This window comes from Anabas testudineus, chromosome 19, assembly GCF_900324465.2.
Source record: "Anabas testudineus chromosome 19, fAnaTes1.2, whole genome shotgun sequence".
Classification (NCBI taxonomy): Eukaryota; Metazoa; Chordata; class Actinopteri; order Anabantiformes; family Anabantidae; genus Anabas; species Anabas testudineus.
Window position 1 is genome coordinate 18535119 of NC_046628.1, and position 14124 is coordinate 18549242.

The 14124-nt window shown below is 40.2% G+C and overlaps 2 protein-coding genes across 13 annotated transcripts in view; both read left to right on the forward strand.

Moving 5' to 3' along the window:
* Window positions 1-100: 100 nt before the first annotated feature.
* Window positions 101-8049, forward strand: dpysl4 (dihydropyrimidinase like 4). 2 transcript variants are annotated; one of them, XM_026350949.1, is made up of 15 exons: window positions 101-621; window positions 3644-3732; window positions 3852-4036; window positions 4113-4277; window positions 4498-4559; window positions 4639-4719; window positions 4823-4891; window positions 4971-5091; window positions 5444-5600; window positions 5722-5863; window positions 6093-6177; window positions 6434-6519; window positions 6596-6775; window positions 7094-7259; window positions 7336-8049. In XM_026350949.1, the coding sequence occupies exons 1-15, from the start codon at window positions 361-363 to the stop codon at window positions 7425-7427; spliced, it is 1941 nt and encodes a 646-aa protein (XP_026206734.1). In that variant the 5' UTR covers window positions 101-360; the 3' UTR covers window positions 7428-8049. The 2 variants fall into 2 exon arrangements, with proteins under 2 accessions (XP_026206734.1, XP_026206735.1); XM_026350950.1 differs by lacking the exon at window positions 101-621 and adding an exon at window positions 1350-1468.
* Window positions 8050-10991: 2942 nt separating this feature from the next.
* The window catches only part of si:ch1073-416j23.1 (rac GTPase-activating protein 1), a 47065-nt gene continuing 43932 nt past the window's right edge, over window positions 10992-14124 (forward strand). For 7 of the 11 annotated variants that reach the window (XR_003298279.1, XR_003298276.1, XR_003298278.1 and 4 more), the window contains exon 1: window positions 10992-11053. The gene's annotated coding sequence lies outside the window, so the exon portion shown is untranslated. The other 4 variants (XM_026350952.1, XM_026350955.1, XM_026350954.1 and 1 more) reach the window with 4 other exon arrangements.

The following is a 14124-nucleotide window of genomic DNA, read 5'->3' on the forward strand; positions in this document are numbered from 1 at the left end:
AGGGTGGAGACTTGATCTGGTTTCAACATGAAGAGATGTCACTGATGACTGTGGTGTCACAGTCTTTCCGAAAGGACATGTCCCTGTAATCTGACTTCAGAAAGGTGTTGTTAGGAGCAGAAAAGAAGTAATGATGAGAAGACGAGAGGAAGAAGCCTGTAGACATGGACCAGGACAGATCCTCAAACTGTCAGGTAGTGTAGGCACAGGAGGATCTCCTGGTCCAGAAGTCCTGTTAAGTGACCTTTGAGCCTGTTCTGTCTTCTGTTCCCCCGCCTCCATGACCTCCTTTTTCCTCCCCCACCTCTTCTCTTCGTCTTCTTCTCCCGTTTGTCTGGGAAGAGCGCAGATCTGCCCGTGATGTCTCAAGAGGACGACTGCTCATCTCTCCTCTCCCGGCTCGGCTCGGACTCTCCTCGTCCTCGGATGAAGTATGGAGGGATGTTCTGCAGCGTCGAAGGAGCGTTCGAGAACAAAACGCTTAACTTTGAGTCATTCAGTCCTCAGACCCAGCGACGCCGAGCCACTCGAACCAGAACCGAAGACCAGGGAAGAGGACCTGCAGCCAGAGGACAGACCGTGGTGTTCCCCTCAGGCCAGGAGAACAACAGCAAGCGAGAGGTAAAAGGACTAGTTAATGACGTTAAGCTGTGTTTGTATCTGAACAACTGCCTGGTTTATTGATTGGAAGAGTTAAGAGCAGTTAAATTGTGTTTTATTTTTTATTTTTTTTAATTGGACAGGTGCAAATGTATGTTTTATGCTACTTCATGCAAATAAAACTAAATATTAAATATAGTACATAGTATAGTACAATGCACGCAGTAAGCTGAAACACTAAAAGTTGAGCAGAGACTACTGACTGCTAGTATTTGCAGTCAGTCTTTTACTGCAGTACTGGTTGTGTTACTTGTGTGTTTAATAAATGTACCTATTTTGATTATTGATTAAATAAAGTTATCTATAATTCTTATTTAATATTATAATGTTTATGATTGTACATTTAACGTTTCCCTGTGTGGTATTGAGATCGCCTTTCTTCTAGCTCTATCTGGGGAATCCCTAGACATTCCCAGTTTGTCACACCTGACCCAGGTAATCAGCAGTGAGTATGTGACGAATTATAGAAAATAACTGGAACTGCCCCCCCCCGAGTCCAGGATTGGTCAACGTTTAGGAAAAACAGTTTAGTTATTTGAACTAATTAAATATTTTTTTCTCCAGGAAACTCCTCGGGAGTTTAAAACTCCTCAGAACTAAAATAAATTCCAACTTAAAATAAAAATACTATAAGACTTTTATTTTGGAGCTCCACAGCGGAAGCTCTGAGTGTGCGTATTATCGGTAACGTGACGTCATCGTTAACAGGAGCAACAATAGCGGTCGGTGTGTTTGAGCGGATCAATCAGCTGATCACGGATCGATCGGAATGTCGTTCCAGAACAAAAAGAGCAGCGCGAGACCCGCGGTAGGTCCAACCCGAGCCAAACAGTGCCGAGCTGAGCTGACCGGTTGAGGAAGGATGCTGCGGCTCCGCCTGTCAGTCAGGCTCCGGTCGGCCAGGCTCGGTTCTACATTTTACTGATCGTGCATGTTGTAGCTGTGTCCGTAGAGATCAATACAAAACGATTCATATATATATATATATATATATATATATATATATATATATATATATATATATATATATATATATATATATATATACATACACACCTATATATGTATATATACATATACACCTATATATGTATATATACCTATATATGTATATACTACTTTATATGCTATTATAACTATATATCTATTTATATTGTAGTCACATGATTAGAATACAGCTAGTGCTCATAGGAAATATGTTCAGTGATAAAAAAAAAACACAAACATATCAGAATAAACATGTTTGTTTTAACATTATGTGGCTAAAGTGACAAATAATAAGTGGAACCTCTGTAGAGGACTCTGGAAAGGTCAATGACAAAAACAGAAGTGGAAGATCTGATGAGAAGTTTCCCAGAGTTTCTTCTTTGACAGATCAGAAGTCCAGCAAGGACCTGGTTCAGCATCTGGCAGCTTCATGTGGATGCCAAGTTGGTCCTTCTGCAGCCTTAAGAAGCTGGACCAGAAATGTGGAAGGAGAGAAGCCAAGAAACCACTTTTTGTGTTTCTAATGTTAAAAAAAAAAAAAAAAAAAAAAAGAGTCAGTACTGTCTATATCTGGGACTGGGTGAGAGGCAGGGTTTATCTGAACAGGTCTCCAGTCTATCACCGGGCTGACATACAAATGGTGGCCTGATTATATATTAATATATTTTCAGTTAGGACCAGGAAGATGGCCGCCCACCCTGAGCCTGGTTCTGCTGGAGGTTTCCCCCTCTAAAGGGAGTTTTTCCTCTCCACTGTCTACTTTGGCTGCTCAGTTATTATTATTACGTTATATTTTGTGAGGTCTTAAACACTGTGAGGTGCCTTGAGATGACTTGTGTTGTGAATTGGCACTTTACAAATTAAACTGAATTGAATTAAAATACATTTTTATACATTTTATTGCGCAATTGTATCATTAAAAACGTGAGTTCAGGTGCAGTGGGATATTTCAGCATTATCTTACCTTACATCGGAGAGAAGCAAGAAATAGTTTTCCCTAAAATGAAACAGGCGAGTAAGAGGTAACTGGTGCTTAACTAATTGGTCAGGGTCTAAACCCGCTGGGAGGATTTGAAGTAATGGATTATAATAATCTATTGATTAGTGTCACAATTCATCAAACCAGTTGCCCCCTATACTAAAAACCTCGACCAGATTATGATTTTTTTTTTACCAAAACTTATTTCTCTACGTAAGCATTAAATCACAGTCCATTGACCCAAAACACTGTGGATCACAGCAGGATTTCGAAAAACCTCACCGTCCTAGAGCAAGAATTATGGATTTATTTTCTCCAGGTTATAAAACCATCAAGTGTTTACAGATACTCAGAAACAATGATAATATTTGAGTATTTACCACATTTATCTGATAGCTGGATTGCAACAGTAATAACAATCAGTAAATTCATTTCTCAGTTCATCTGTGAATTGTTCTATAAAATGTCCTAAAACAGAGAAAATATAATGAGATCTGCCCATGAAATCTTGAATGTAGAGAATCATTCCATCAGAGATGCTGAAACTGGGGAATTTCACGTTGTTCTTGGAAAATGATTAAAAAACTGAATTAGTTAATAAAGATCAGTCAACAAGTTAATTGATTAATATGTTAGTTAACCTCTGGATACATGCTCCAAAACTTTACAGTTTCTGTATGTAAACCTTATACAAATGTGTGCTGGCTTTGTGGTGTTTTGGACTTTTTTTGTAAATACGTTGGGTATTTTACAATCTGCGCATGTGGGATGGATAAGCGGAACAAAACATTTGGCTAGTTTTTTGACTTATGAGCAAATCATCATCAGGCAGACAAATTCAATGAAATAATTAATGAATATTTAATTAATAATAATAATAATAATAAAGTGCGAGGTGTCAAGTCAACAGTTTTACTATTGTCTCTTTTATCACTTCAGTGTTTGTGAGCAGAATGGCTAAATTCACTTCTGGTACCATCTACCTACTTACCCAGCAATCTCTCTGTCTGTTTTCAGAGTGACCGTCTGATCATTAAAGGAGGAAAGATTGTTAATGACGACCAGTCTTTCTATGCCGATGTCTACATTGAGGACGGGATCATCAAGTAATAACTTCTTCTCAGTGATTACATCACGTTCTGTCTGTTCAGTGTCATTTCCTGTTGGACCTGCAGTGGCCTCCAGGTGAGCAGTTGTTGTTATTGTCTGTTTCTGACACCATCAGACAGATCGGAGAGAACCTGATTGTCCCGGCTGGAGTGAGGACAGTGGATGCCTACGGTCAGCTCGTGATCCCCGGAGGAATCGATGCCAATACCAACTTGCACTCTCCGCAGAAAGGCCTGACTCCGGCCGACGACTTCTTCCAGGGAACCAGAGCAGCCCTGTCTGGAGGAACCACCACTATCAGTCAGTTATCACCAATAGTCCATCAATACTGATCCATTAGGGTCAAGGTGTAAAAATAATGATGTTTGTCTTACAGTCGACCATGTCCTGGTGGAGCCAGGGACTAGTTTACTGTCAGTGTTTGATCAGTGGAGGGAGACAGCAGAACAGAGGGCATGCTGCGACTTCTCTCTCCACCTGGATATCACACGTTGGCATGAAGGACTGTATGAAGAACTGGAGACCCTCGTCAAAGACAGAGGTCAGAGCGGGTCTAATGATCCCCTTGTGTAAACTAAATAAATTAGATCGCACAAAACTAGATATCAGAGTAACCAGAAGGACCAGTCTACTTAAACTGATTCTCAAATATCTGAACAGAGACCATCAGAACCTCCTGACACTGCTAATGAATATTTAAATAATAGCTGAATCAGGTTGGAACAGTATCTGTAGTTTTAACTGCAGTATTTGTGTTTCAGGTGTTAACTCCTTCCTGTTCTTCATGGCCTACAAAGATAAATACCAGAGCTCAGACTCTCAGGTGGACAAAAGAGACTTTATTATTAGTGCTGTTGTTGGTATTTTGCATCAGGTGACTGACCTTGTTGTCATGGTTACAGCTCTACGAGGCATTCTGTGTCCTCCGGGACCTTGGAGCCATTGCTCAGGTCCACGCAGAGAATGGTGACATCGTTGACGAGGTAATATATAATGTACACGATTCTCTTCATGATGTCTGAAAGTTTAATTAGCGTTTATATTTGTACTGTATTTGTACGAGATTAAACTGGTTTTCGGTTTCAGGAACAGAAGAAGCTTCTTGGTCTTGGCATCACTGGACCTGAAGGGCACATTTTATCTCATCCTGAGGAGGTACACTGGCCTGTAAACACACATAGAGAAACAAACATCCAGAAAGTGGTGGTTTGATGTTAAACTGACACTGTTGTAGGTGGAGACAGAGGCGGTATATCGGGCCATCACCATCGCCAAACAAGCGAACTGCCCACTTTACATAACCAAGGTGATGAGTAAATCTGCTGCTGATGTCATCGCCAAGGCCAGAAAGAAAGGTGACATCACCATCCTCCACATTTTCATCATGCCCTTTACTCCAGTTCAGTCTATGCTACAGATTTCATTTAGATTCACCTCACATTTCCAGATGCACTCAGCTAACCTGGCCACCAAAAGTTAAGTGGTGGACTTACCTTACAGGTCTTGTTCCAGGGTTTTAGGGGTTGAGGTGCAATGGCCACAGTTTTTATGTTAGGGTGTTTAAGTTACTCATATTGCCGCCTTCTGTCTGGGACCTGTTTGCCTTCGGAAACCTTACCAGGAACCCAGAAGCACAAATCACAACCATAAGCTGCTGGTTCTTTGAGAAGCAATTGATCACATGTTGTTGTCTGTTTCTGTTGTCAGGTATGGTTGTGTACGGGGAACCGATCACAGCCAGTCTGGCAACCGATGGTTCTCACTATTGGTCCAAAGACTGGGCCACAGCTGCTGCTTTCGTGATGAGCCCTCCCCTCAACTCTGACCCTTCCACTCCACACTACCTGACCTCTTTGTTAGCATGGTTAGCTATTCTTTAGCTCTCTGTTAACATCACTATTAGCATTTATGTGTCCTTACCAATGACCTTAGAAATCCAGGTGTACTAGGTTAACCTGACAAGGGCTTGTTGTATGTTTTTCTAGTGGAGACCTGCAGGTGACATCCAGCGCACACGCTAGCTTCTCCACAGCTCAGAAAGCTGTCGGTAAAGACAACTTCACTTTGATTCCAGAGGGAACTAACGGAATAGAGGAGAGGATGTCGGTGGTCTGGGACAGGGCAGTGGTAAGAAACTCTGACATCTGACTCTGAGCTGCCCTATACACAAACTGTGTCTCAAGTTTCTGATGATGCTGATGTTCATCCTGAGTTTTAGTGTGAGATTCCTCGTGCTGATCTCGCCACCAAGTTCAAGTCTTTATCCTCTGGGCACCATCATTTAAACATGTGTCATAGTGGAGGATTCTTTTAGACAGTCTGTCATTCCCATGTTAATTATCCTGTCTCTCCACAGGCGACAGGAAAGATGGATGAGAACGAGTTTGTTGCAGTAACAAGCACCAATGCTGCTAAACTCTTTAACATTTACCCACGAAAAGGTATTGTAAGTTAAGCACATGGTTACTGCTGTGATCCTTTTTACCACACCACACAGAAAACATGCCATATTTACATTAAAGGTTTACTTTGCCATGCTGAGAATCGTACCTGCACAGGATGAGATGTTTGCTGAACCGTGCAGGCAGCAAACAATAACACTGCCACACTGATGTTGGTGTTTAAAACAGAAATAACATGTTCAGATATCTGTAGACCGTCACAGTAGACTGGGATCTCTATCCTCTGTGTCTTTAGGACGGATCGCCGTTGGATCTGATGCTGACGTCGTCATCTGGAACCCGAAGGAGACACGTACTATTTCTGCAAAGATTCACAACCTGGTAATGGCACCTGTGTTGTAGCAGACAGTATCACTGACTAATTGAACCATCACTTACTTCCCCCTTCTCTGTGCAGACAGTTGAAGTGAACATCCTGGAGGGTTTGGAATTTCGTGGAGTGGCGTCGGTGGTGATTAATGAAGGTCGAGTTGTTCTAGAGGATGGAAAGCTTAATGTGACCGAAGGTTCAGGACGATTTGTTCCGAGGAAGGCGTTCCCTGATGCTGTCTACAAGAGGATCAGAGCCCGTAGCAAGGTAACCCACCTACTAGTTAATGAGTTAACCAACCAACTGACTTGTTAACCACATACCCTGGTGAATGATTAAAAGAGGATTATAGCCCATGTCAACTGGAAACCGCTGGTTAAATTGTTAACCAGGCATCTAGTTAAACAGTTCACTATACAGACATTTGTCCAGTAAAGCTTGTTTAGGTACCCAGTGAATGCCTGAATTCTTGATGCTAACAATTTCACAAGATAAAGTGACTGATCAATAAACATGTTGATTAGTACATCGATCTGTTAGAACAAGGCTTGGTTTTATCCAGATGTTTCTCTGTCCTGGTATCAGATGGCCGAGGCTCGTGGTGTCCCCCGTGGGAACTATGATGGTCCTGTCCAAGACGTCATCAGCATGACGAAATCGGTCCCACCCACTCCAACCAGCAGAGGGCCTCCCTGTCCAAAAACCCAGACTGGCCCCCGAAATCTCCACCAATCAGGCTTCACCTTGGCAGGTAGTATTCACACATGCAGGCAGGTATTGGCAGAGTATTAGATCAATAACCTGATCAGTTTTTTATTCTCTTGCAGGAGCTCAGATTGATGACCACATTCCTCGTCGCTCTGCTCAGAGGATTGTGGCGCCCCCTGGTGGTCGTTCCAACATCACATCTTTATCTTAAAACACCACGTGCTGGGTACAAAGTACTGAAGTACTTCTACTACAAGATAAAGCAGAACCCTAATGCAACCATACAGCCTGTAACAGTAGTACTTAAAACAATACTGAACTCTACTTTAACCTTGCAACTACTGCACTGTAATAGTACTACTAGTAGTACTACTAAACTTTACTACTTTAAATGGTACGTGAAGTAGTACTAAACCTTCAGTTCAAGAGCTAATATCAAACTGTCCAACAATTTGTCGGTAGGTTGTTGATCCTGCTGATTTTCACAGGTATCACTGTGACCACCTGAGACCAGATGTGAACCCTTGTGAAACCACCTGGTTAAACTATCTTTCACGTGCAGGTGGACTGCTGACTCCTGTCCTGAGGAGCTTCTTTAGTGCCATGCTGTTGTCTGTTGTAGTTCCTGGTTGTATGTAGCAGAGACTAAACAGCAGCTTCAGAAACACAGTCAGGTCTGGTCTCAGGTGGTAACAACGACACCCATGAGGGCCAAGTGGAGCAACAACCCACATCAATACTTTCGATAAGACTCAGTGACTCCACAGAGTTTATAATCCAGCTTTTGCAACCAGTCGGTCAGAACTGTTGAAAACTTTTGGATGAGGATGAAACATCTTCAAGAAAAACAAGCCAACTAATGCTGAACAGTAATTTATAACTATGATTGAGAATCTTCACAGACTTACTTCTAAAATAGTGATACTTTGGAACGTATTCAATGTTAAAACTTGTGTAAATCTTACTTAACCCTGCCACTGTGCCTAGCCACTACATCTCTACAGCAGTAGTACTGCTACGAGCTGCTATTCAGTGGAAATTGTATTAAATCCTTGAAGACGTTTTCATTTCAGATCAAAAAGACTTCATCAGTTGAATCTTTCAGATAAGTGGGGAAACCCTGACTGAGAATCATCAGAGACTAAATTCCAAAATATTTGTTCGTCTACTAGTATCCAACCCAACAATCTAACCCTCTAGAACTACAGCTAAATTCTGACACAGTTGTAATTTCACTAGTACTAAAACCCTAAAAATAAACTGGTTTAAACTTTACAACTAGTACTGAGTATTTCAACAATAGTAGTACTTTATCCTATGACTACTTTTGAATCCTATTACAGTTGAAGTTCAACTGTAATGTGGTAAAGAATGAGTACTTACTCATTACCACATTACTAAATAACTAAAAAAATGTTTAACACACCACCGCCACATGTTTTAGACTGGGATTATTGGTGAAACCTGCTGTGGTTGGTTGTTTAAACGTTCCCAGATGTTCCCAGATAATTACAGATGTTAATACTTCTACTGTTTTCTCTATGAACTCATTCCGCTCATTGTAAATTTAATTCATATAATCTAGAATCTGCTGTAGTCAGGTTAAACAGTATATTAACACTAAGTCTGTAGGATTTCATCTCATCTACTCTTTTTTCATCTCATCTACTCTTTGTTTGTCATATCTCTGTCCCAGTCACAGCAACAATCTATGACTCTATAACCATTTAATTTACCACAGAGACAGGAAGTAGTCTGTGGTCTGAACCTGGTATTAATCTGTTTCAGCATGAAAACATGATAACCATATACAGGAATGGTATACAAAACATGTCTCTTTTGTTTATCTGAGTTCATTTGAGTGTTACTATTGGTCATTTTAGTCTGGATTCATTGAGCATATTAACTTTAATGAACCGATTTATTTGCTTTCAGTTATTGATGTAGTCGACAGAGTAACACCTTCAGACCTTGTTGCCTCCACAGTATCAGCTGGTGCTAATAAATCCTGTAGTAGCCTGTAAGTAGCAAGCCCTTGAACCCCCAGACATCTGTGAACACTGAAATTACTTGTGTTTCCTAATGGTACAGAGACCCCCAGGGGTCAAACGGTAAAACCATAATCCAAGCTACACATTAGTTAACCAAGGGACAGGTTCATTTTTAAGAACTACTACTGCTACTAGGAATGGTTTCAGTTTCACAACCGGTCAGATATAAACCACTGAGTTCAGCAACCATGTCACCATCACTGTTCTCGGTTTACCCTCTCACCCCTGTCCATGGGGGAGTTTTCTATGCCATGACCTCTGACCCAGCCCCCGATCCCCAACACACACAGACAAACACCAAAACACTCACAGTCTGAAGGGTTTTTTTAAATCTGTTTAATTTGTAAATCTTAATTTGATACATGATCACTTTGTATTTTTACAGTTTTGTATCCTGCAGTGTTAGCTTAGCATCAGTGATCGTAGGACTCCTAATTCGCCTGCAGCCACAGCTCCTAAATTGGTGGAGAGCTGTTGCTATGGTAGCTATGGGTCATCATGAGCAGGTGTAGCTATCTTAGCTTAGCATGAAGACTTTAGCAGGAGGACAGATCCAACATGGTGGCCATGCTTCCTGCAGGCTGAACAGTATATGTAGCAGTCAGGTGTTTTCTGGAGCCAGCATAGACTCTTCATGCAAGGGAGTTACCATGGCAATAGTACATTTTGAGTACAGAATAGTACAGTTGTTGTCGTCATTGTGAATGTAAAATTACCTGTTGTGTTAAAGCTGCATGAATAAATTGTGAAGGAAAAACCCGACAGAAGGAGACACTTGTCTTTAATCAATGATTTGAGTCAAATTAACCCTTTTACTTGTGAAGTTTTATTTCAACCTGCTTTGACTCAGATAAACATCAAACCTGCTGCTTCCTCATCAACACTGAACCTGAAACCAAGAGAGGAAGAAGCTGGAACCAGACCTGTTGGTTCCACATCCAGACATTATGGCAGACAAACACAGTACTCTAGTATAAGTGCAAATACTTGTAGTACTCCACTACTAGTAGATGTACCACTTAAAGTTCTTTACTCAAGTCAAAGTACTTAATACATACTTTATACTGTACTCTCAGTCCAGAAGTAGCAGTAGGCCTACTGCTGTAATAAAGTACTTTAACCAGTGATGAACTTGATGTTGTTGATAACATGAATGTTTGAGTCCAGATTTGTTTATGTTTATTTCATGAGCAGATTCAACGACCTGATTTCTGATCGGTTACTGGGAAAAATATTTTTCCAACTCATTTTACATTTGTGGTGTAACTGCTAACTTACTTCTTAACCCCACATGTGACAGATGTAAACAACATGGTGTGTGAGTGGCATAGTGAAGCTGTTTCACAGGAATCTGATCATAAACCACGGAACTGGACAAACTCAAAACACTGACTTGATGAAAAATCCATAAATTCATCGACTTGAGGCAACATGAGCATCTGAAGCACATTAACCACAGTGACCCACCAACTTCTGTCTCAGCCAACATGTTTATTAGTAATAGTTTATTGTTTTATTGGTTTATTGTCCAATTAGTGTATTTTAAAATGTATAATTTTTCGTTTTATTTTATTCTTTATTTGCGTATTACATTTTTAGAGTGTGGTTTTATGAATAACTAGTTGGGATCTGTATTAACTTAATTCTAAACTCCGTCAGCTGTTTCCTGCATCTTCGCTTGATAAAAACCTTGACACACCTGTGCTGATGACGTCACTTCCAGAAAGACGGGCAGGTCGAATGGCGTGAGGAGGACGCGCAGCGGCAGCTTCAGCTTCACCCTGATGTGAGTCTGACCCAACGCTCACTCGTCTGCCCTGAACCGTGAAACGGTACCGGTGTCGAATCCAAGAATGTTTCCTCAGCTGGTAACCTGACCTCCAACCGGTAACAATGACCCAAGCTAAGACCGGTCCCTAGTAACGGAGACGTTGTGACTCGGACTCACTCAGGGCCGGGTCACCGGTACCGAGCAGGTGAAGCGGAAGCTTGTGATTTTAACTGAGGAAGAATAGAACAGATACCAATCCGGTGTCTGTTTTGTCTTTATTAAAACCAGGTGGGACCAGGTCTGAATTACAACCTGCACATTTCCTGTCTATTGAATCCTCCAGATTTAACAGTCCCGAACAGTTGTTTCTGGTTCGTGGAACCTTTTAGTTGTTAAAATATTTGTGATGTTCAGGGATTTTTAAATGGGGTGAAAAAACTGCTTCTGTTTAAGAGTTAAACTAAAGCTGCGAAAATATTTTTGGACTTTTATTTTGAAGTGCGGATGAGAAATGCAGATGCAGAGGCTTTAGAGCGAATTAAAATTAAATTAAATTAAATTCTATCAGGATTTCTCAACCTCAACAAGAGGCACGAAAACCCATGGTGAAAAAACGAACTGCAGGTTTTTTTGCAGCATAAATGAGCCGCTAGAGTGAACAAATGTGACGCTGACAGAATATGGAGATGTGTATGTTTATCTTTACGTTGTGCTCAAACTGTCCTTTACTCTTAAACTGTCCCTTTTTCCTTCAAACTGTCTTTAGTTTTACTCTCAGCTGTTCTTTGCTGCACAGTTTTACTCTCCCTTAAACTGACGGGTGGTGGCAGGGTGGGGATGGGTCCTATTCTATTGGCTGAACGCCTTGTGGGCGGAAGCTTGTCTCTGAGGACCAACACGACCTGTGTAACACAGGAAATAACAGGAAAACTTTGGAAGAAGTCCTGTTTACTGGCCTAATAATGGTAAGTGTTCAGTTTGCATGATACATCCTACTAGCTGTGCTGCTAAACTAGATAATACTTTTATTTTGTACAAATCTAATGTTAAATCATCCTAACTGCCAGTACAAGTAATGCTGACTGTGGCTAACATTAGCTCATTAGTTACATTTTACAGTAGGTTTGCCTCTTATCTCTGGACAGATAGGTCGTTATAATAAATATTATTGGGACTATGAGTCTGTACATGGAAACAAAATGAAGAAAAGTACTAACAAGTAATAATTAACAAGGTAAAGCCTGAAGTTTAAGTTTCCAGAGTCAGTTCATATAGCCTAGCTGGTGTTAGCGTAAGCTGTGTTTCCCCTTCAAGTAGAGGAGATCAGGAGATGGTGACATGTTTATATCTTATGAATATAACAGTTACATATATTTAATTACTGATTAATTTAATGACATTTACATTTTGACAATGTGGCCGTATTTCGGCCCATCACACATCTGGGCGAGAGGCTGCCGAGTTCAGTAATGTATGTTTAAATAGACCTAATGATTCTGTACATCCTCACACAGAGCTGCAGTAAAAAGATCAGCAAACAGTGACAGTCGTTGTCTTCGGAGGAGCCTCCTGCATCATTTAATATTTAATGTTATCATATAAAAACAGTGGTTGACTGATTGATTGGAGCCTAGGTGATCTGAGACAGTTTGTTACGCCTGACCTGTCACTGTCGACTAGTTAAACATGATAAACTATCAGAAAAACGGCTCTGCCCGTCTCCATGTCTACATTGTCGTATGAACCACAATGAGCTGGTTTGAAAGGATTATTTATTTTATTGAAGTGAGGATTTATTAGACTGGATTATTAAAGCTATGTGAGCCTATTAAATAGTCAACAGAGCACACCTAAAAAATATAGCACAGTAGTTTTATTAGAAAGTCTTATAATATTTTAAAAATTGGATTCATTTCTAATCTGGTGGTCGTGCTCTCTGAAGATCAGCATTGGCCATGTTAATCTGGATTAGTAATGATGACAGGAAGGTTGGTGTGGACTGATACAAAAAAATGATCTAATCCGTGCCTTAAAATCAGCAATATGAACCGTAATTTATTACATTAGCTTGACTAGCTAGTAGTTTAGCTTTGACTTCTTAGAGATTAGAGTTAGTTCACTTCATTCGTTATCATATGTTAAGTTTAGGTTAAATTTTGGAAGAAGCATACATGGCAGCTCTGGCTAATCTGGAATAAATGACATTTAGTTTTTACCAGGTAGGTAACATTATCAATTCTACCATTGTGGGATCATAGGTTGTGAAGGTATGCAAATTAGACAGGATCATTAACATTTTGACCAAATGTTGTGCATGGTTTAAACTTCTTTAAAAAAAAAAAAAAAAAAACGATGTAAGCGCAGCATTATACATAATATATAAAAGTAATCAAATCCAAAATGGCAGATGTAAACAACTACATCAAAACTGAATAAAATGAAAACAAAACTAAGGGGAAGTATTGACAATGAACACTTGCTGCACAGGAAAGCTATGCATATGTTTTATTTCTACAGTTACAGCTTCATATTTATTGATTGACCCTAAAAGTAGAACCGTCTTCTCCTGGACTTATCCTGCTCATCCATAACTATGCTGGAGAGGACAAGGAAATACAAAAATAGCTTATTTGTTCACTTTTGGGAACAAAATAAAGTTGGTGTTGAATGTAGGTTTATTCATTAGTTTTTCTTTGGAGGTGTACTGATCATTGGGAAACAGTGAGATAACGATTGTCTCTCTTTTGTTTTCAGCTGGATTCAAAGTCGAATGCAGTAAAAGTCAAGATCATGGTTCAGGATCTCTAAAGTTAAGTAAAAGGCCTTCTCTGTTGGGGTTCCTCACAGGTTGGTTCTAAACAACAATATTTCTGAATTAGTAGTGAGTATGTGATTTTGAAGCTTTGTCTTGCTTGTCATGTTTCAGCTAATTCTTTTTAAAGTTGACAATAGTGCAATAATCCAAACCAAATGACTTCAGAACCAGATGTACAACACAAATGCAACAATCAAAATTAATTATGTATTGGATAAAATGGAACATTTTGTGCTGGTGAAAGGTAAATTTAATGCAACATCAAGGCAAG